Genomic DNA, 22,581 nt, shown 5'->3' with positions numbered 1-22,581 from the left:
TGATCCCTGGAGAGAACAGCTTCAGGATCTTCCTCCAGGAACATGGACTGTAAGGATGAAGGGAATCTGGGGCTGCTGGCAGCCATGTTGCCACCATGCACTCAGCAACCCCACTTCAAACTTCCTAAGCCGATAAATTCTTTTTGCTTAAACTGGATCAAGTCTGTTTTCTGTCAGTTGCAACGAACAGACCCCTAACACATTATTCCACTCTTTATTTTGGCACTTATGGAGACCCCAAGACTGCCTAAAGAGAAGCCTGTTTATTGACAGGCCCTGCCCACTTGTCAGAGCCCACGGTCAGACCTCCCACTCAGGAAAGAGATCCTCTGTGAAAGGAAAACTTACATGCTTCAGAGGAAACCTAAACCAGCTATCTGTTTATACCAATCAACCAAGTCCTTTATTCATAAATGTCTTTCGATCGAAAAGAGATGCATAACTAGGCACATATTGGTGAAGTTTCTGACCTTTGAGGATAAAGGTCAGCCTCCAAAGTTTCTGGAAATAAAGGACCAAGACTTAGATTGGCATCAGATCTCTTACCCACAATACTGTATGCTGGAAGACAAAAAAGTGAGGTCTTCAAAGTTCTGAGGGAAACAATGAATTTGAACCTAGAATTCTTTCCACAGCCAAATTAGCATACACAAGATTGAGGTCCTACAAGTCTCCCTCTCATGCTTCATTTCAAAAAAGTATGCATACTCTAGCAAAATGGAAAAGGAATCCCAGCACGAAATGGACCTGAATGGGAGACAAGAAAGAGAGAAACTAACCTTAGAGACTTATGAAGGTGGCATTCCATAAACTGAAGAAGAATAAGAAGAGCCTCCATATTATTAAACTCAGGTGGTGCATTTAAAGGTGTTCCTTGTATTTTTATTTTAGCTTTTCTCTGTTTGAATTTTTTCATAATTTAAAGTTGGAAAAAATAGAAGCACAAGGATTAGAAAGAAAAAAAATAACACATATCTATTATGTCAACAGTAAAAAAGAGGCAGTTGAATGCTAAGATGAATGAAAACATTGGCTATTTAATGTTTTGTTAATAACATAGGTATTTCCTAATTTACTAGGTTCTACCATCTAGATATTTAAACATATATGCATTAAAAAACATGATTTTGGGGTTGCACAACAACCTGAATGTACTTAATATCACAAAACTGTACACTTAAAAATGGTTAAAATGGTAAATTTTATGTTATATATATTTTACCACAACAAAACATTTAATGAAGTGTGATTTTTAAAAATTCAGTATTTTCATTATCTTTAAAAACTCTAGCTGGAGCTTTCTGGGAAATAATAACTTTTGTTATGAAGAAACATTTATATGCTGCAAGAACCATTTTTGTATCTGTTTCCTTGTACACGGGTATGTGTGAGCAAGGATTTCTTTAGACATATGCCACTTGCTGATTGGAGGATATGAGCATCTTCAACTCTATATTTCCAAGGTGGCTGTCCCACCAGAAGGGTATGAGTGGTCCAATGCTCTACATTTTTGCCAGCACTCATGTTTTCAGACTTGCACATTTTGGGTGTGAAATCTGAGTCTGCTTTTGTGGAGCAGGGGTAAGCGGTATGTGATTTGTCAGCCTGGCTTAAAGGGTCAGGACAGCACCCAGCACCTGGTCCAGCAGTGACACAAGCAGGTATGATGTTGGTTGCATTGCACTGGCCAGGGACATTTGTCCCTTGTGAAGTGCTTTGTGTTAAGGGGGAACCAGGGTGCACCACGAGGACCTGGGTAGGAGATACATACCAAGAAAAGTAAAACTAACAAACCTGAGGAATAGATCCACAGCTGGCAGCAGACAGGAGAGAGAAGATGCTGGGGCAGCTGGTATGAGGCTTACAGGGTAGGATTCTTAGAGGAGGAGAGTTAGCAGCAATGCTGGAAAGAGTAGAGGAAAAGAACTCGGTGAAGAGAAGGGGGTGAGGGGGCATTTAAGAGACTATAGCCTGGGGACTTCCCTGGTGGCACAGTGGTTACGAATCCGCCTGCCAAGCAGGCGACACGGGTTTGATCCCTGGTCTGGGAAGATCCCACATGCCACGGAGCAACTAAGCCCGTGTGCCACAACTACTGAAGCCCGTGCACCGTAGAGCCCACGTGCCGCAACTACCGAGCCTTCGTGCTGCAATTACTGAAGCCCACGTGCCTAGAGCCTTGCTCCGCAACAATGAGAAGTCCGCACACTGCAACGAAGAGTAGCCCCCGCTTGCCGCAACTAGAGCAACGAAGACCCAACGCAGCCTAAAGTAAATAAAATTAAAAAAAAAAAGAGAGAGAGAGCGAGAGAGACTATAGCCTGTTCCAAAGCTCAAAGGCAGGAGAAAATTCTTAGGCACTGAGGGAGAGAAGAGGGGTGTGTTTGGCAGAAAATAATTCAAAACTAGAGATTAATCAGAAAATAAATTGATTCATGCCTCAGTATCTTCATTCATAATATCAGAATATCGATGTTACCTATCTCAAAAAATTGTTGGGAAAGTTTCATGAGATAATATCTCTAAGGCACTTGGCATAACGCCTGGAACAAGGAAATTCAGTAAGTACTAGCTCTTGTTAAAGCAAGATCTCATTAAACCAAGTCGTCCAGGACCACATAGCTGATAAGTGGGTGTCTAGGATTTGAATAGTTTCTCTGATTCCAAAGCCCAAGCTCTAAGTCCTAATACCTAATACCTACCATTTGCTGAGCACAGTGCCCCATTCTCTACATTCCTTACCTCATTTAACCCTTGTAGCATCCTCAAGCTGGGTATTGCCATTTTACAGAAAAGGAACTTGAGCATCATTTAACTCACTTGCCCAAGTTCACACGGTTGGGACTCACACCCCGCCTGCCTGGCTCCAGTGCCCTCTCCCCAACACCACACTGGAAGTCAGGAGGCTCGGGTCCCAGTCCCAGATCTGCTACTGATCAACCTGTATCACTGAGCCTCAGTTTCTTCACTTTTTAAAATAACAGGGGCTGGGATAGAGAATGGTCTCTCTGGTCCCTTTAAACTCTACTGTTCTGAGAAGGTGGGTTTGATGAAGTCAGACAGCAGTCCAGGTAGGAGGGAGGGGTATGTCTGAATCAGACAGGATCCCCGTCCCCGTCTGACGACACAACATCAACCAACAGAGGTCCAGAGGCGCCGAGAGATGAGTCCGGGTCTCCAAAGCATTAGTCGTCGTCTGCTCCCACTCCCCAGGGGACAAGCAGAGATGCTGCTCCAATTATACTGGGATGATGAGGGACCTCTAGGATGATGAAAGGGTAGGAGAGGAGGTGTCAGAGGATACAATGGGAGATCTGACTCATTCAGCCTGGAGAAGAGAAGGCAAGAAGGGCCAGTCTTCAATGGGGGCTGGGTGGCAGGGTAGAAAGAACAAATGGTTAAGACTCAGGGTGTCTGGGCTGGTCCCTAATCCTAGCTCTGCCACTAACAAGCAGTATGACCTTTGTTTGACAAGTTACTTTACCTCTCCAATCTTCAGATTCCACACCTAATAAGTTAGGGAAATAACTTTTAAAAAAACACCCCACCAATTTCTACAAAGACATGTATAATATTATAGCTAAAAACAACTAGAAATGGCTCAAATACCCTGGCAACGGAGAGAACTGCTAAGCAGACTCGGGGAGGGGGAGGGGAGGCGGGGAAGAGTTGATGCAACAGAATGTTAAAATGCCATTTGGAATGCTGAATAATAACAAACATTTATTAAACACTAACTACATACCAGGGACTAGGCAGAGGTCTTGACACACATGATCTCACTTAACATCCTCAAGTATCTTTTGACGTAGGCGTTATCACCATCTTTCAGATGCGTTAACTGAAGCCTGGAGAGGTTAAATCACCCAACAAGTTGATAAGTGATGTCCTCAGGACTCAAATCCAGAGGTCCATCTGACTCGGAGGGCCGTGCCCCTAACCTTTACACTCTACTGCCTCAGACTGTTGGATGTGAGGACCACGCAGAAATGCATATATGACACAGTGTTAAGTGGGGAGGAAAAAAAACCCTCTAGAGTGCTTATGTTTATCTAAGAACATTGGCATCAACATTAGGTTTGGAAATTTATAAATAACAGGCAATTTAGGATGCTGAGAACTTACTCGGGGCTGCTAAAGTTTAGATATTTCTGCTTACTTGTTGGTAGAGATGATGAAACGTATAAATACCTGAGTGAGGGGGTGAGTACTGGTGATAGGGCCTTTCTAGTTCTAATATTTCTTTTCCTAGGTGAGCAGAGGTTGCACTGCTTCTCAACCTTGGCTGCATATTGGAATCAAGTGAGAAACTTTGAAAACTGCTGGTGTCCAGGTCCACTCCCAGAGATTCTTACTTAATTGATACAGGTGCAGCTTTGGCATTGGAAGTTTTAAAATTTCCTCATGTGATTCCAATATGCAGAAACATTTGAAAACCACTGGTCTACCTGATAAAGGCCTAACTCCTTCACTTGGCATAGAAGGCATTCTCTGATTTCTTCAGTAATAGCCCCTATATCCCTATTTCTCACCTGTTTTCTCCAAGCCAGTTACAATGTCCTGACCATGATCTGCTCTAATGTTTACATTTATGTGCCTTTACATGTTATTTCCTCTGCCTGGAAGGCCTTTCTTCTCCCTCATCTATCTGGAAAACTCCATTCATCTTCAACAACAAGGCAGCCAGCCTCCAAGATGGCCCCCAATAATCCCCACCTCATTGTATTCATGCCCTTGTGTGGTCCCCTCCCACACTGAATAGGCCTGACCTGTGTGGATATGATGGCGTATGACTTCCAAAGATAGGTCATAAAAGACATTGCAGCTTCCACCTTACCCTCTCTTGGATCACTTGCTTTGGGAGACGCCAGCTGCCATGTCTTCGGCAGCCCTATGGAGAGCTCCACGTGGTAAGGAACTGAGGCCTCCTGCCAACAGCCGTGTGAGTGAGACGGCTTGGAAGTGGATCCTCCAATCCTAGTCAAGCCTTCAGATGACAGAAATCCCAGCTGACATCTTGACTGCAACCTCATGAGAGATCTTAAGCCAGAAGCACTCAGCTAAGCCATTCCAGAATTCCTGAGCCATAAAGTGTGAGATAATGTTTGCTGTTCTAAGCTGCTAAATTTGGGGGTGATTTATTATACAGCAATAGATAACTAATACAAATGACAAGTTCAAGTATATGATACTCTGTGAAGACTTTTTAGCCTCTCCTCTGCTGAAGTTGAATCGAACACCGTGTGCCACTTCTGAGCTTGATACACTCCCTATTATAGCACTCATCACATGGGGCCCTCCTGTGACTTGCCTTTCTTGCCCTCTAGATTCAGTTCCAGGAGGATAGGGCCAGCCATGACGCAGGCTTCAGTAAGCACTTATAGAATGAGTGAACACATATGAGAACGGCCATTTGAGTTTGGTCCCGGCTCCTTCCCTACAAAAACTCCAAAGTATGGTGGCTGGAAATCATGGATGTCATGGTGAATGGGTCCTGAGGATTTTCTTAATAATTCGACAAAACCCTGTTACCCATGGATGTATATAAAGCACTAGACTGGAAGTCAAAAGATCTGGATTTTAAAGTCTGGCAACTACCTGATGAATTTTTCTGAGATTTGGTTTCCTCTTGGACCAAAAGATGTAAGGGCTCTTCCAATTCTAAAATTTAATGATTCTATATTTCCAGCTAGCAATTACTCCTGATCCATAAAGGAAGGTAAAATAGGCTAATAGTGTTAAAGCATAGCGAGGGTTTTCAAAACCCTTGCGTATCAGGAATACCCCTGGAGTTTTTCTCACACACACACACACCGCTAGTCCCCACATTATTCTTTCTGAATGAGCTTCTCTGAGTCTCTGGAGACATGGCCAGGGCATCTGTATTTTTATATAGTTCCAAAGTGATTCTGATGTGCATCTAGGGCTGAAAATCATGAATCTACAATATGTGGGTTAGAGACTTGAAAATGTTTTTCTGCCAGCTGGTTGGCCCCATTGTTTATAGAGTACAGTACTAATAGATATGTTCCCTGAACTGTTAACTTTATATGAGTAGATGGATGGATGGATGAATGGAACCAGGCTACCTCTACTGCTAGAAAAGCAACTCAAGTTATACTGTTAGGACTCAGTCAGGTCTTCAACAGGAATGACTCTTTGCATGACCCAACTGCTTAGGACATTTACTGGAGATCAAACTGTGGGGTATTTTAGCTTCCACAGGGTAAAGAACTGCTTTCTTTTTGTTAGATAGGAATGAACAGGAATTAAGAGCACTGCCTTTGGAACCCAAAAGTTTCGGTTCCTGGCTCCAGCACTTACATACATGCCCAGTGACTATGGCTGGACTAGCAAATCTTTGTGAACCTCACTCTCCTGATCTGTTGTATGGGCAACATGCACTTCCTTCCAGGAATGTTGTTAGGGTTAAATGCCACAAGGTAGGTAAAACACTTAGCACAGTATCTGGCACAGAACAAGTGCTCATTAAGTAGTAGCACGCTATGGCAAAAACAAAATATGGCCCTTTTATTATTAACAGCAACATATACTTGTCTAGTGCTTTGTAAATTACAAAGTGCTCTTACATTTTATATTGAAACCCTCTCCCCCCAAAAAATCCCGAGGTGGGCAAGGCAGACCCTAGTGACCCCATTTTACAGAAGAAGAAAGAAAGGCTCAGAAGGGTTCACTGGCTCTAGATCAAATGGCAAAAGAAAGTGTCAGTGTCTGAATTCAGACCTGGGTGTGATTCCATGAAAATGAATAATTATACATGCACACTTGGCAGGCTGAGCATCTAGGGACCATCTGGTTTAGCAGGCTGAGGACTGTATTTCTGAGCAGCTTCTTTTTTTAGACGAAAGCAAGATGGGAAAAATAAGCTGGCAAACTACTTTCCCTCATTCAACACTGGTGGGATTTGTGCTCAGTTTTGCCTGCTTTTTAACTCTCAAATGCTACATGTCCATGGATCTCAGTTTACTCCACCTGCCCTTGGCCGCTCTGTCACTGGCTCTGCCCTGGGCCCCACAGCTGGGATCTGGGAAAACCAAAAAAAAAAAGGAATCAGGAGCAGCTGGAGACATCTGAGGGCTGGACGAACACCAGCTGCTCCCAAGTCTGGCTGGGGAACAAGAAGCCTGCTGATGGGGGCATGTGGGGAGGGGACAGCCATCTCTGCTCCCCATGTCAGTCAACAAGAGGATGCTTTTCCCATCCAACAGATGGGTCCTGCTCCTGGAATAATGTAATAAAGTGAAATACTAAATATGGCACAGAATCTATGTCTCTTGGGGAGCAGGAGGCCAAGAGATCAAATGTTAGCTGAATCTAATCAAGAAGGCTCTCGTAGACGAGGTGGAACTCGAAATGGGCCTAAACGAATCGCGGTGTTTAGATGTACAGAAAGGAGGTTGGGAGGCCCTGCAAGCACAAAAACATCACGAGAAAGGGCATGCATGTTTGTTTGGGGGATGGGTGGGCATATTAAGGGGAAAAAGAAGAATGCGTGGTAAAGAAGCAGAGGACAGGAGAGGTAAGGCAAGAACAGACAGCAAGGGGCACAGATGCAATTCTACAGAGGAAAGGGAATCTTGTAGATTCTTGACAACTCGGTGACAGAGACTCGACCCCACCCCACATCCCAGCTGGCAGATAGGGAAGCTGAAATCATGAGAGGAAAGCATACACACAGGTCACAGAGTGAGGGACAGTGAGAGAGTCAAGACAAGAACCTGGGGCTCCAGACAATTAGTTTGGTCATCTTTCTGTTAGACCATACTTCCAGGCTGGTATTTTGTTATAAAAGTGGTATGTCAGGCAGATCTGGTGGCAGAATGCAAGGAAAAAGAGAGGTTCGAGTACAGGAGGCTGTAAAAATTATTCCAGGGTGAGTTGATGGAGGGACTAAACTCAAGTGAAATGGAAAGGATGGGCTGGGCGTGAGCACCATGGCGAGGGAAGAAACAAGAGGACTTCACAGGAATCGGATATGGCAGCGAGGGAGAGAGCTGTGCAGAGGTCATTCACAGGCCATTCTCAGGCCTGGGAGTTTCTCCTGAGGAGGTCACGGGGCACTTTAACCCCCTGACCTCAGACTCAAAGGCAGCAGACAAAAATTCATAAACTAGCCTCTACAACAAACTCCCTATCCCCAGGTCCTCGTCCCTTTGGCCAACTTCTACACAGACCTTCTCTGAGTCTCCCACTCAACATTTCAGGACCTTCAGTTTACATCTGGTGCTTAGATGTGTGTGTTTGGATGACTGGGTGTGAAATTAAAACCCAAACCAGAACCTAGGAGTGTAGCCTCGCCCTGGTGGTGAAGAGAACTTGCACAGGTAGAACTGTGGTGTGGATTTTGATTTTTGATGTGAGGAGCAGGGAGATCAGAGTGAAAAGAATGGAAAAACTGTCTCTCTCCATCTAGCTCCACCTTCCCACGACAGTAGTAGCTGAGGGGCAGTTAGCAGGCTTCATGTGAGGAAGCTCACTGAAACTGGAGAAGCTGGAATAAGAATTAGACCAAGACCATTTGGGGCCATTCAGCACAAGGGCAGATTATACCTAACCTTATGGGTATGTAAGGAGGACCAAATAAAACAATACTAGTGATGGCTAATGTTTATTAAGCCCATAATACAGACACTGTGCTAAGCGCTTAACATGCATTATTTCATTCAATTATTACAACAACCCTAAGAGGTAAATACTATCAGAATTCCCATTTTACAAATGAGGAAGTTGAAGCTCATAAAAGTTAACAAATTAGCATAGAGTCACAGGGCTAATAGCGTTGGAGTTGTCTGATTTCTGACCATGTTCTTCGTCCCTGAACTGTTTTCCTCATCTGGCAAATCAGCAGAGCACCTGGCCCACAGTCCTCGGCAAAGCTCAGTTCTCTCCCCCAAACCCACCTCTCAGTAGCACTAAGGATATTGCTGAATCTCAATACAAGTCATACAGAAAGTGCTGGAGAGTTTGACCTTCTTGATTCAATCTCATGAAATTACATTCCTCAGAACTTGACAGTTTATTTTTTCTGTAAATTTATTTATTTCTATTTATTTTTGGCTGCGTTGGGTCTTCGTTGCTGCACGCAGGCTTTCTCTAGTTGCGGCGAGTGGGGGCTACTCTTCGTTGCGGTGCGCGGGCTTCTCATTGCAGTGGCTTCTCTTGTTGCGGAGCACGGGCTCTAGGCGCGCGGGCTTCAGTAGTTGTGGCACGCAGCCTCGGTAGCTGTGGCTCGCCGGCTCTAGAGCGCAGGCTCAGTAATTGTGGCGCACGGGCTTAGTTGCTCCGCGGCATGCAGGATCTTCCCGGACCAGGGCTCAAACCCGGCTCCCTTGCATTGGCAGGCAGATTCTTAACCACTGCGCCACCATGGAAGTCCAGAACCTGACAGTTTAAAGAGATGGAGAAGGTGCAAAACCAAGTGTATCTATTATGCCGTATGGCCCAGTGATTAAGAGCTTGGATTTTGATGCCTAAATTCCAGTTTTGCCAAATTCTTTCTGGTGAGAGCTTGATCAAATCACTTCTCTATGGCTCTGTTTCCTCATACATAAAATGAGGCTAATACCACCTGACCTCATGGGCTTACTGTGAACAGCAAATGAGATGATGCATGTAAAGCTCTGAGCACGGTCTGGGACACACAGTAAGGGCCCAATAAATGTTGGCTATTACGATGATGATAATACCATTTTCCATGCAGCTATGGCCAGGGACATTTCGCCTCTGCATCTGGCTGTGATGAGACAGAAGTGAGCTTCCTACTGACTTCCTAGGTCCCAAGTACAGAGTATGGGCCTCTCCTGTCCCTCTGTCACTTTGCAGGCCCAGAGGTAAGTGGTGCCCCAGAAGAAAAAGGGGGCAGACGAAGGTCCCCACAAGGCCAAGACATAGAGTTGGAATCCATCAATGACATTCCAAGAGCCCAGTAGTCTTCTTGAAGAAGGGCAAGCAGGGGAGCTGTATCAGGACACATGCTGGCAAGTGGCTTGGGGACTGCTGAGAGCATAACAAGAACCCAATCAGTCTTAGCCTGACACGTCCAGGAAGTGGGAGGGATGAGGAATTTCATTCCATCCTGTATTTACTTACCATCCTTCCTAACGGACACACCATTCTGTGCACAGAAACTTCACAATATACCTATACCACTAGGATGCCTCCACAGGTACGGTCCTATAGCGGGATGGGGAACAAGAAGATGCAAAAGAAACCCAAGACATCTTCTTTGCTTTTGGAAAGGATTCACTAGAATGCAATTTATCAGCACATGTCAATTAATATGCAGGATTACCTTGCTTATTTAAAAGGCCATTTAACTGGTGCCAGTTGATTCCCCGGGAGCTAACAAAAAACCGGGACAAAAGACCAAAGGCTGAGCAGTCAAAGGAAGGATTACAAAGTCTAAGCACTAAAGGTAGTGCATTCTAGTTGCAGGAACGTCCCTAAAGCCCTCTCTCAGTGACTGTTTAGTTTTACTTGAGACAGTTGTAAATAACATGGGTGATCAGAAGTTATAAATTTGAAGTGAACAGGGAGAGCTGCTGGGGGGGTGGCACAGTCAAGGTAGTGAAGAGTAATGGCTGGCAGGCTGACCACAAGGAAGACAACACAAACTATGAAAAGCAATGAAAAGAACTAAGAGGCCAGCAGCTGGGAGCCATGTAGTGTAGGTGCAAACAGCTCTCCACATCTTCACAGACCAGAGGGCGCCACTGCGCTGGCATTAGACCTGGTCACAGGTGTTTTTGTTCTCTGGGGATGGTATGGAATGTTAGGTACGGCCAGATGACTAGCTTTGGTCAATGAAATGTGAATGGAAATAATGAGGGTCACTTCTGGGCAGGAGTTTTAAGGGCTAAGTGGGTGCTTCACCATGTTCTCTTCTTGCTCCACCATGGCCAATGGCAACATTTCCAGATAATGGCAGCTCTGCCAGCCTGGTTCCCCAAGTGAGGATAAAAATGATGCAGAGGAGAGTCTCGAGCTGACCCACAGAGGACAAGAAGCATAGGCAAGAAATAAACATTTATTGTTTTTGGGGATTGTTTGTCACTACTGTAAAATTGAATCTATCCTGATTGAAACATTCTAAAAAGTTAAGTGAGGTCAGATCACATTAAGAAGTGTGTGCATTAACTTTTTGGTAAATTACCCTTCAATATTATAGTCAATATAATATTGTGTGACTTAAAGGATAATTTTCAGTGAGGAAAATTCACCTACTCCAATGACATCAGATAAATGAGTCATTACCAGAACATGAACTGAATAGAGGAGATGGATCCAGTTTCCGAACAACTTCTTTCTCTCGGAAGGGTCCAGGTCTTTACAAAATATACCTGCATTATTTATGGGTCTAAGGCAGAAGTTGGGTCTCATGCTCTAATGCTGTCAGAACTGACTTCTCAGCGTCTGCAGAACCAGCCCCAGGCACAAGGGATGGCTTCTACTGGTTCTGTGAGTGCTGAGGGGCTCTGGTCCCTGTCTAGGGGTTAAAAGGCCCTACAATATATCTGTATGTGTTCTCATAGAAGGAAATCCATAATGTGTGCTTGAGTAAAAAGAGCGAGCCAACAACTTCAGAATGTACAGTCTTATTAAGTATACATGGAACATTTACAAAATTGACCTCACACTGAGGCAACAAGCAAGTCTCAGGATGAAAACCACATGGGTCATTTTCTCTGACCAAAAGCAATTAAGCTAGAAAACAACAGCCATAGGGTAACTAGAAAAATCTCACATGTTTGGAAAGTAGGAAACATACTTTTAAATAATCCATGGGTTATACATCTTTTCACTTAATCCTCCTAACTATTCATAATGCAGATCCTCATTTTAGAAATGCAGGAACTGAGACTAAAAAGAGAACATAATTTGCTCAAATTTACCCAGCTAGCAGTGGTGGAGCCTGGACTCAAAACCACGCTATAGAACTCTAGAGCCAGGGCTTTAACGATATTCTCCTTATGCTATGTCTCACTGGAATCCACAGATCCTCCCCAGGTAGGTCCACAGCCTCAATGGATCTGGTGTTTCACCTCTGAGAAAGAATAGATGTTGAGAGATGGGAGAAAGTGTCAGCTTGCTTTGGTGACACTGACCTTGGCCCTGTTGCGTAGAGACGCATTTCCCTCTTGCTCTTGCTTCCTCTGGGGTCCCCTACTTGGACCGAGGTGAGAGGTCTAGAGTAGTGGAGAGGGGTGTTTCAGGTTGATGTTCCCAGACAGCTTTGAACTAGATCACTAGGAAGACTTCCTTTCCTTTTAAAGTTTTTTTCCACATGGGTACAAGTGGTAAGCAATCAAAGAAAGACAGAAGGAAAAGTTACTTCCAGATGGCTCCCCATCTTGCTGTAATGCAGTTTAAATACAGAAAATATTCTAGGCAAACATATCATTAGGCAAACATGAGTATTAATATCATTCATATTATAAATGGAACAGAATGGAAATTCAACCTATATCTTGACTTAAATTTGAGACTAGGGCCTCAGAGCCAGAAGACAACTACAGCACCCTGATTCTGAGCAAGCTGGAGGCTCACGATATCTGAGGTAAGAGGCAAGACCGAAGTGTTCCTAAGACTTCTCTCTAGGGGTGGCTTCATGAATTCGAACCGACCAAACTCCCTCCCTTTTGTGGTGAGGGCCTGATCAAATGGCTTCTTAACACTGTTATTCTCCCTTCTCCACCCCAACCTACTTGTGTTGTTTCCTGTCAAGCTACATTTTCAGCAAAACTCTAAGACATCCAGAGCTTCTGAGGTACCCGCTGTCCCTCAGCCTCTCTCCTTATGCTATCAGGACAATGCTGTCTGCCCCTCCCACTGGCTCACAAGTATAACTTCATCCTGACTAAATGCCTGGGACTATGTTTCATGTAGCGAGAAGGCTTGAAAATAAACACAAAATCTGATGGTGGTCCATATCCTAGAAAGCTACCTAAAGTGTTTAGAACTCCCCAAGCAGCCCTGGGGAGGGAGAAGGTGGAGGGGGAAGAAGAGATAGCACCAGGTTGGGCTAGAGGTCCGGACAGTGGGAATTTTCCCTCCATCCTTTGGCTCCATTTCTCCCACTGCAGAAGCCACACTGGCCCAAGATGAGGGAGTCAGCTGGCTGGGTTAATAGCGTTCACAGTGCTCAGCTTGGGGCTTGGGTCCTCCCTCGCCCCATCCCACTGCTTGTTCCCCACACCATCAGGGCTCAGTCCCCAGAAAGTCAGTTTGCCAATCAGTGAGTGACCCAAGTCCCAACGTGAGTTTACAATCAACAAGTCCAAGATCCAAGTATCCGGTTATCCAATCAGCAGTGTGATTACATCCTCTCAGTCTGTGCAGAAGGGTCATGATGACCACTTCCTGATAGGAGGACGTGGGTGTCCCTGGGCAGGCCCCAAATGGGAACTCAGCTCAGTGACCTTTCACAAATGACCCGCTTTGCCTACAGGCTGGACAGATGGTGTGGGGCCCCTGGGGTTAGTGATGGTCCAATGCCTTCAATGAGGTTGTTCCATTGGTCATAGTCCTCTTTCAGGTCTGAATGAGAAAAAAAACCAGGTTAGGTAAACGGTAGTAAGGTTACATCAAAGAGTAGCTACCATGGATTTAGTGGGTCATACTAGAGAGAGGAGCACCTGGGATACTAAAAGGACTGGTTACAGTGATTGTGATGGTGGAAGAAATAATGATAACTACTATTCATACATGTGCTTCATAAATGCCTTGCTTAACCCATAACAACTCAGTAACAATAATAATAACAGAAGGTAGCATTTATTGAAGGATAACTCATTCCAGGAACTTTGCTAAACATGCATTGTTTCATTTAATTTTCATAATATCCCTATGTGTTAAGTACCATATTGGCCCTATTTCATAGTTGAGGAAACTGAGCCTCAGTGAAGCTACCTGATTTGTCCAAAGCCTTTACAGCTGGTGAATGGTAGAGACAGAATTCAAACCCCAGTCAGAAAGGGTGAGAAAGTGGAAAGCCCACTTCCAAGCCCATGGATATTGCTGACCAAGAACAGATCCTTCACACGCCAACCAGTGAATGTGGAAGCAGGGCCACGTCAGTGAAGGGCAGAAGGCATAGGACAGCAACATCATGAAGCAGCATAACACCGGGTACAATTCAAGAGAGGGTCCTGGGACCACGGGCAGATGGATCTAATGACTTGGCGAGAAGAGTCAGAAAGGGTCCAAGGCCGCAGGCTGAGGGAGTAGGACACAGCTGAGCAGGCAAATGGTGTTTTTGTTCAAAACAAACAAAAAAGCTGGGACAGAAGGCAGCGACCACTCTCCTTCATCTTCAGATCCCCAGGGCCCTGCCAAGAACCTGGCATGGAACAGGTCCTCAACAAACAGAGCGACATATTCATTAATTCAAAATTTACTGAGCACACCACTATGTGCCACAGTTTGTTCTTGATGCCAAAAATACAGCCACAGACAAATAGAAACCCTCATCCTACCAGAGTTCACAATCTAGGAGGCAGAGATAACAACAAACAAAACAAACTACATAGGATATGAAAAGGTGAGCTGCGCTGTGGCAAAAATGAGAGCCAGACAGAAGCAGTGCTGGTGGCCGGGCGATGGGGGTGACAGGAGGAAGGGACAGTACAATGGTTTTTTGGTTTGTTTTTTGTTTTTTTAATAAATTTGTTTATTTATTTATTTATTTTTGGCTGCGTTGGGTCTTTGTTGCTGTGCACGGGCTTTCTCTAGTTGCGGCGAGCGGGGGCTACTCTTCGTTGCGGTGCGTGGGCTTCTAATTGCAGTGGCTTCTCTTGTTGCAGAGCATGGGCTCTAGGCGTGTGGGCTTCAGTAGTTGCGGCACGCGGGCTCAGTAGTTGTGGCTCGCGGGCTCTAGAGCGCAGGCTCAGTAGTTGTGGCGCACGGGCTTAGTTGCTCCGCGGCATGTGGGATCTTCCCGGACCAGGGCTCGAACCCGTGTCCTCTGCATTGGCAGGCGGATTCTTAACCACTGCGCCACCAGGGAAGTCCCAGTACAATATTTTAAAGATGGTTGTCAACATGAGTCTCACTAGGAAGGTGAGATTTGAGCAAAAATGTGGAGGTGGGAGTGAGCCATGAGACTACACGGGAAGAACACTTGAGGCAGCAGGAACAACAGTGCAAAGGTGTGAAGCAGGAGTGTGCATGGGGTGTGGAGGCTTGTGCAGCGACAGTGAAGTAGGTCCGGGGAGCAGCCGCAGCAGGGACTCTGGGTGTTGGCTTTGTCTCTCAGAGAAATGGGAGCCACTGGAGGATCCTGAACAGCGGAGTGACAAGATCTGGCTTCCTTTCTGAAACGATCACTCTGGCTGCTTGATTGAGAAAGGACTGTGTAGGGTGGCGGTAGGGAGATCAGTTAGGAAACTTAGAGTAATTTAAGTGAGAGAAGAGTTGGACAGGATGGTAGTTGTGGGGGTGGTGACCAGTGATTACTTTCTTTTTTTTTAATAAATTTATTTATTCATTTATTTATTTTTGGCTGCGTTGGGTCTTTGTTGCTGTGCGTGGGCTTTCTCTAGTTGCGGCGAGCGGGGGCTACTCTTCGTTGCGGTGTGCGGGCTTCGCATTGTGGTGGCTTCTTTTGTTGTGGAGCACGGGCTCTAGGCATGCAGGCTTCAGTAGTTGTGGCACGCAGGCTCAGTAGTTGTGGCGCATGGGCTTAGTTGCTCCGCGGCATGTGGGATCTTCCCGGACCAGGGCTCAAACCCATGTCCCCTGCATTGGCAGGCGGATTCTTAACCACTGCGCCACCAGGGAAGCCCCAAGTGATTACTTTCCATTTGTATTTTGAAGGTAGAGCCAATAGGATTCTCTGAGGGATTAGATGGGAGGTGTAAGAGAAAAGAATGGGGACTTTGGTTTGAGTAACTAGAAGGATGGAGTTACTATTAACTGATGAGGGAAAGACTGCAGTTGAAAGCCGTTCTTGTGTGTGATGTCCCTAAGACGTCCAAGTAGAGATGTTGAGTAGTGGGTTATATAAATCTGATGTTCATGGGCGAGATCAAACTGGAGACATAAACTGGAGAGTTGTCAGCACAGACATGGCATTTAAAGCCATGAGACTAGATGACATGAGGGGATACAGGTAGAGAAGCGGTCCAAGCACTGAGTCCTGGAAGCAGCAAAGCAGATGGAGGAGAAGCAGACACTGAGAGGGGAGGAGATCCGCAGGGGGACGTCTTGGAAGTAAAGACAGGGCTTCACAGAGGAGGGCGTCACCAGCTCTGTCAGCAGCTGCTGAGAGTCCCAGTGAGATGAGGAATGAGAAGTGACCGCTGGATTTAGTGCCGTGAAGGTCACCGGTGACCTTGACAAGGGCAGTTTTCATGGAGGACTGGGATGCAAAAGGCTGACTGGAGTAGGTTCAAGAGAGAATGGGAAGAGAAGAATCAGAGAAAGTGAAGACATTCTTGTGAGGAGTTCGCTATCATGAGGAACAGGGAAACAGGGTGGTAATTGGGGGCAAAGTGTGGGTCAAGACAGATTCTTTTCAAGAGAAATTTCAGCATGAAATAAACCAGCAGAGGGGGAAAAATTGATGATCTAAGGTAAAGAGGAAAAAATTGCTGGCACAATCATCCTGAGCAGACCAAAGAGGGTGACATCCACCGTGCAGGTGGAGGGGTTGGCCCAGTTAGACAACTTGAGTAGGAACCAGACGGAAAGCTGAGTATGTGCAAGAAGGTAGGTAGATGCAGTGTTGGGATTTTGAGGAGGTACTGACTGCTTCCATTTTCTTAGTGAAGTGGGAGACAAAGTTAAGCAGCTGAGAGACAGGATGGGGGGGAAGGTGTTAGAGCTTTGAAGAGAAAGAAGAAGGTGTGAAATGGTCTTCCAGGAGAGTGGGAGGGAGAATGAGTAGCTGGAGACAGGAGCTGCATGTAGTTCATATGAAAGAAACACCAATCTTCTTAACAGAAGGTAACACAATCCTGTGTCAGCGGAACATGTGCTCTCAGAGGTATTTTTTAGGATCACGGGTATTTTTTAGGAGTGGTGAGAAGTTCACCTGAGCCACCTACAACCTATTGTAGTTTCCCACGTGACAATGTACTGTGGGAAATGGCCACCAGAAAGCTTTTCTCTTTGCAAAACTAATTACCCCAAGCTGAGAGCCTTTGCCTTTTTTCACTGTCTTTTCTCTTAATCACTTGGATACTGCAAGAGCCTCCTAGCTGGGCTCTTTGCTGGGCAGGCTCTCAACCTGCCCCATTTCACCCATCCTCCATGATGCAGCCAGACTACAAACACAAGTCTAATCATGACAATCCCTTGCTTAGAACCCACCAAGGACACTCACAGCCCAATTCAAACTTATGGGACTTCCCTGGTGGTGCAGTGGTTAAGAATCCGCCTGCCAATGTAGGGGACATGGGTTCGATCCCTGGTCTGGGAAGATCCCACATGCTGTGGAGCAACTAAGCCTGTGCACCACAACTACTGAGCCTGCACTCTAGAGCTCACGAGCCACAACTACTGAAGCCCGTGCACCTAGATCCCGTGCTCCACAACAAGAAAAGCCACCGCAATGAGAAGCACGTGCACTGTAACGAAGAGTAGCTCCCGCTTGCCACAACTAGAGGAAGCCCGCACGCAGCAACGAAGACCCAACGCAGCCAAAAATAAATAAAAAATAAATTTAGGGTGGGAGGGAGGGAGATGCAAGAGGGAAGAGATATGGGAACATATTGTATATGTATAACTGATTCACTTTGTTATAAAGCAGAAGCTAACACACCATTGTAAGGCAATTATACTTCAATAAAGATGTTTAAAAAAAATAAATTTAAAAAATTTTTTTAAAAATTCAAACTTATTTCAGCAAATACATGGGCTTCTAGATCTGGTTTCTGCCCACTTCTCTACCTTTATCTTCCAACAATTCACTATCCTGAACTCCAGATACACTAAACACAGCTTCTCAAAACTGACCAAGCCCACACCAGTCTTTGTGCCTCTGTCTAGAAGACCCTTGGCCCCTCCCTGCCTAGCGAGCGTTACTCATCTCTAACATTAAAGACAAGCATCATTTTGTCTAGGGAGCCTCCTTTCCTAGCTGTCCTTTCCATTCCGTCAGAGTTAGGGCCTGTCCTCTGTGTCTCCCGAAGACTCAGTGCATCCCTGGGTCAGCAGAGCCACTGCCAGAACAGTGCAGCAATGAAGCACCTGCGCTTTCGAATCAGACAGCCGAGGGGGCATTCTGGTTTTGCCACTTACTAACCAGATAACCTTGGATGAATTACTCAAATTTTCTAAGCTTTAGTATCCTCGTCTGTAAAATGGAGTTAATAATAAAAGCACCCATTGGAAAGGGCCATCTGCAGGATTATACATGCTAATGTAACTAAAGTACTTAGCAGAAGGCCTGGCATAAAGCACGTCCTCAACAATCTTCCTACAATCTAAGACTCTCCTAATCTTCTGCTGGTCTCCAATAGTGAGTATCTTAGCTCAACGGACATTGCTACTCAAGGGAGAGCAATCATGCCATGGTGGGCTCCCCTGTCATCTTTAGCTCTTCCCTAATGATATGATGCCTAAGAGGAAACAGGGAAAGTGGGCTGAGGACCGTGTAATCAGGCCCCATTAAAGTCTTGAGACATGGACCCATTCCTCTCCTACCAAGTGATAAGAATGATGCTCTAAGGTCTCTATTAACCCTAAAGGCTCTAAACCCATGCTGGCACAATGGCTCATGATGAGCAAGATGAAGTGAACAGGCATAAATATTAAAATGTAAATTTAGGTTCAAAAAGTCAATACATTCAAAATAGGACAGATACATTTTAAAAGCAAACTCAATCCAAATCAGATTTGTTTAGCACTTGGTGGAAAGGTTAATACACTCAGGCCATCCAACTAGAAGTCTAGTGTCCAGAGCTCAGAGGTGACAGTCCTGCTGTACCAGGCACTGGCCAGACCCCATCAGGCATGTCGTGTTCAAGTCAGGGCAGCACATGTTAAAAGGCACACCAACAAACAGCACATCCAAAGGGGGAAATAAATGGCCCCAAGGGAAACTGCACAGGGAACAGGTGGAGGTACCAGGCACATTTAGCTTAATGAACAGAAAACTCAGAGAGGACACCATAGGTGACTTCAAATATCTAAAGAGCTGCCATGTACAGCGGTCTGAGGCTTCTCGGGGTAGCTCTTGAGGGGATACCCAGGGCAAGTGGGGAGGAGTTACAAAGAATCAGATCTTGGTCTTAGGTTAGAGTTAGGTCAAACCTAACTTCCCTTCTGAAGGAAGCTGCCTTACACCCAGCACCTGCTGAGGGATCAGCCCTGCACAGATAATGGTAGCCTACTCCGTTCTGACTGGATCAGAAAGGGACATCTGATCAAGAGAGCTCCGGGCCCGGGTTGGGCAGTGGCCTACAACGTGTTTCGGCAGGTAAAGATGAGCTGGTACAACCAAGTTGTTTCTCTTGGCAATCTGGTCTAAGAAATCCCAGAAGTATGGCGCTGAGCAGAGGGAGCTGAAGATGAAAGGATGCCACGGGGAGAGAGAACAAGCCGCAAGCGGTTCAAGCCAACCGAAGTGATGAGGAAGCAGAAACAGTGAATACGCAGATGCTCTCAGCAAGAGTAAAAGTACAGACGGGAAAGAGGAAAAATGCAGACCGGAGCAAAGAGAAACAGAGATGTCATGAGAGGAAGAGACAGAGAGACTGAGCCCAAGAGAGAGACAGAGAGAAGTCAGTCCTACAAGCTACCTCGGTTCCCGTAACTTTTCCCTTCCCTGCCTGGCCAGGTGTACTCTCATAAACAAACTCTCCTTTCTTCTCGAGGTAAATTAGTGGATCTCTAGTCCTTGTAACCAAAAAAAGCCTAACTAGAATATCAATTCTTAAAACTATTGAAGTTTCCAGTGACGGAGAGGGCTGACCCTCAGAGCAGCGCACTCTCCATGCTGCGTGACCACACAGCAGGGAAGATAATGAGAGGATGTCTTCTCTGGGTGGGAGGCTGGACCAGATACCTCTACAGGTCTTGCCATTTGCTGGCCTGTGATTTATGACATGAGTCGTCATCCTTCTATGCTTTTTCTTTTTTTAAATAGCATTTCCACAATTTAGCCCACCTATCATCATAACCTCCTCCACAGCACAGATAAGGTGAGTGCTAATGAGTTAGAACAGAGGTAGCGGAGTAGAGAGACGTGAATGTTCCATTTACAGTGAGGAAACCAAGGCTCAGAAAAGTTAAATGACTAGGCCAAGGTCATTCAGGTGGTAAGAGACAGAATCAGGATCTCCAAACTTTCAGCTAAGTGTTCTTTCTAGAATTCTATGTAACTCTCTTCTTCACTCACGTTTTGGCATAAATCTCCCTGATCCGAGACATGTCAGTATACACCACTGTGCAGGGAAATCTAAGAGACCCCCCCCAGCTGCCCCACGAGCCCCAGTTCTCTCCTTACCGAGGTGCTTCTGCAGGAAGGCCAGCATGGCCCGCACCACAGTCTCCTGACCTTTATAGGGGTCCAAGCTCCCATGGGCTTGAGTGGAGAAGAATTTACCAATCCAGTTACCAGCCACAAAAGCAAAGTCAGTTTGACTCCGATGAACAGAACCACTAAAAGAAAAGAAAAACAAGTATCTGGTAGGGCTCTGGAGGCTAGGGCACATAAATATTTAAGCACCTACAATGTGCAAGGTGCTTTACATGCATTATCTCACTTAATTTTCACAACTATCTTGTAAGGGAAGTATTTTCCTCTTTGACAGACCAGAGGAGAGAAATGATCTGCCCAAGTTCACACAGCTAGTAAGGGATGGAGCTAGGATTTGAAAGGAGGTATACCTGCCTTCAAAGCTGCTTCAACTCCTAGACCATAAGGCCGGACTATGCAGGGAAAAGGTGGAGTCAGCTGGAGAGCGGGTGGGGCATTGAGGCGAGGTCTGCAGCACCTGCCATTCCCACGTTATTATAAACTATCACAGACTTGCCATTCCCACGTTATTATAAACTATCACCCCATGGTTTTTACCCAGTGACTTCTGAACATTCACAAAACTTATCAGCTCCATCTTTAGCTCAGAACTGTACACAAAGTAAACAGGAAAAAGAAATAACTTGCCATTAAGTAATCAGAAAAGTTAGGGCAAGTGCTTGTAAAAGAGTGTTTCTGGATCAGAATTTAAGTCCTTTGACATCAAATGCACTTAATTTGAAGGTGAAATTCTCACTAGGTTCATTTCTAGCTAAATTACTCATAACTAAATTTACTAGTCAATTCAATGAGGGAAGGAAAATCTAAATGTTAAACTCTATTTGATATCATGCAGAAAAACTGACTTTAAAATGGATTATCTAAGGCACATATGAAAGTATAAAGAAAAATATAATGGATACTTGAGTATCCAGCACTCAGTTTAAGAAATAATATATTGTCATGAGTTAAATCCAGGGACTTCCCTGGTGGCGCAGTGGTTAAGAATCCGCCTGCCAATGCAGGGGACATGGGTTCGATCCCTGGTCTGGGAAGATCCCACATGCCGTGGAGCAACTAAGCCCATGAGCCACAACTACTGACCCTGCGCTCCAGAGCCTGTGAGCCATAACTACTGAGCTCACGTGCCACAACTACTTAAGTCCGCATGCCTAGAGCCTGTGCTCCACAGCAAGAGAAGCCACTGCAATGTGAGGCACGTGAACTGCAACGAAGAATAGTCCCCACTCTCCACAACTAGAGAAAGTCTGCGTGCAGCAACAAAGACCCAACGCAGCCAAAAATAAATAAATAAAATAAATTTATTTTTTTTAAAAAAAGAGCTAAATCCGCAGTTTTTGTGTACCCCTACCCAAATGCTCTCCCTCCCCTCCAGAGGTCACGGGTATCCTGGATCTGAATGGCTTAGGGAAACTGTCAAGCAGTCCTCTTCTGCCATGAAATCAAAATGAAAGGAGAGGGGCTGGCCCCAAGGAAAACAGCCTGGGCCAAGATGGGCAAGGGAAGAAGCCATGGCCTACTGAGCAGACCCTAGCAGTCCGGGCTTTGGATCTGGCATTTCAACCACCTGAATGAGTCCATAGGTCCATGACATGTAGTTACTTGTCATTTCGCTGAAATAGGACCTGCAATCCTTGAATCATGTGGGCTATCTGGCTCAAGTACAGGGCAGGACCAAGTCAGAGACTTGTCAGTGAGACTTTAGCCCTGCACCTGTAGCTCTAAGCCACTTCCTATGTAAAGTTCATTTCTTTTTTTTTTTATAAATTTATTTATTTTATTTTATTTTATTTATTTTTGGCTGCGTTGGGTCTTCGTTGCCGCACGTGGGCTTTTCTCTGGTTGTGACGAGCAGGGGCTACTCTTTGTTTCAGTGCGCAGGCTTCTCATTGTGGTGGCTTCTTTTGTTGTGGAGCACGGGCTCTAGGCGTGTGGGCTTCAGTAGTTGTGGCACACGGGCTCAGTAGTTGTGGCCCACAGGCTCGAGGTGCGGTGCATGGGCTTAGTCGCTCTGCGGCATGTGGGATCTTCCAGGGCTTGAACCCGTGTCCCCTGCATTGGCAGGCAGATTCTTAACC

At 45.5% G+C, this 22,581-nt stretch overlaps 1 protein-coding gene across 6 annotated transcripts in view; it reads right to left on the bottom strand.

Annotated features, from left to right (window-relative positions):
* Nucleotides 1-1,804: 1,804 nt before the first annotated feature.
* Nucleotides 1,805-22,581, bottom strand: part of PAFAH2 (platelet activating factor acetylhydrolase 2) — a 40,462-nt gene continuing 19,685 nt past the window's right edge. For 2 of the 6 annotated variants that reach the window (XM_082423216.1, XM_082423221.1), the window contains 2 exons: nucleotides 20,471-20,625; nucleotides 11,600-13,557 (listed from right to left, as the gene is read on the bottom strand). In XM_082423216.1, coding sequence (XP_082279342.1) covers nucleotides 13,463-13,557; nucleotides 20,471-20,625 — 250 coding nt within the window. In that variant the 3' untranslated portion in view covers nucleotides 11,600-13,462. The other 4 variants (XM_082423219.1, XM_082423218.1, XM_082423217.1 and 1 more) reach the window with 4 other exon arrangements.

This window comes from Balaenoptera physalus (assembly GCF_965194825.1).
Source record: "Balaenoptera physalus genome assembly, chromosome: 1".
Taxonomy (NCBI): domain Eukaryota; kingdom Metazoa; phylum Chordata; class Mammalia; order Artiodactyla; family Balaenopteridae; genus Balaenoptera; species Balaenoptera physalus.
Note: the sequence above shows the minus strand (reverse complement) of the source record. Positions and strands in the feature narration are given on the sequence as shown.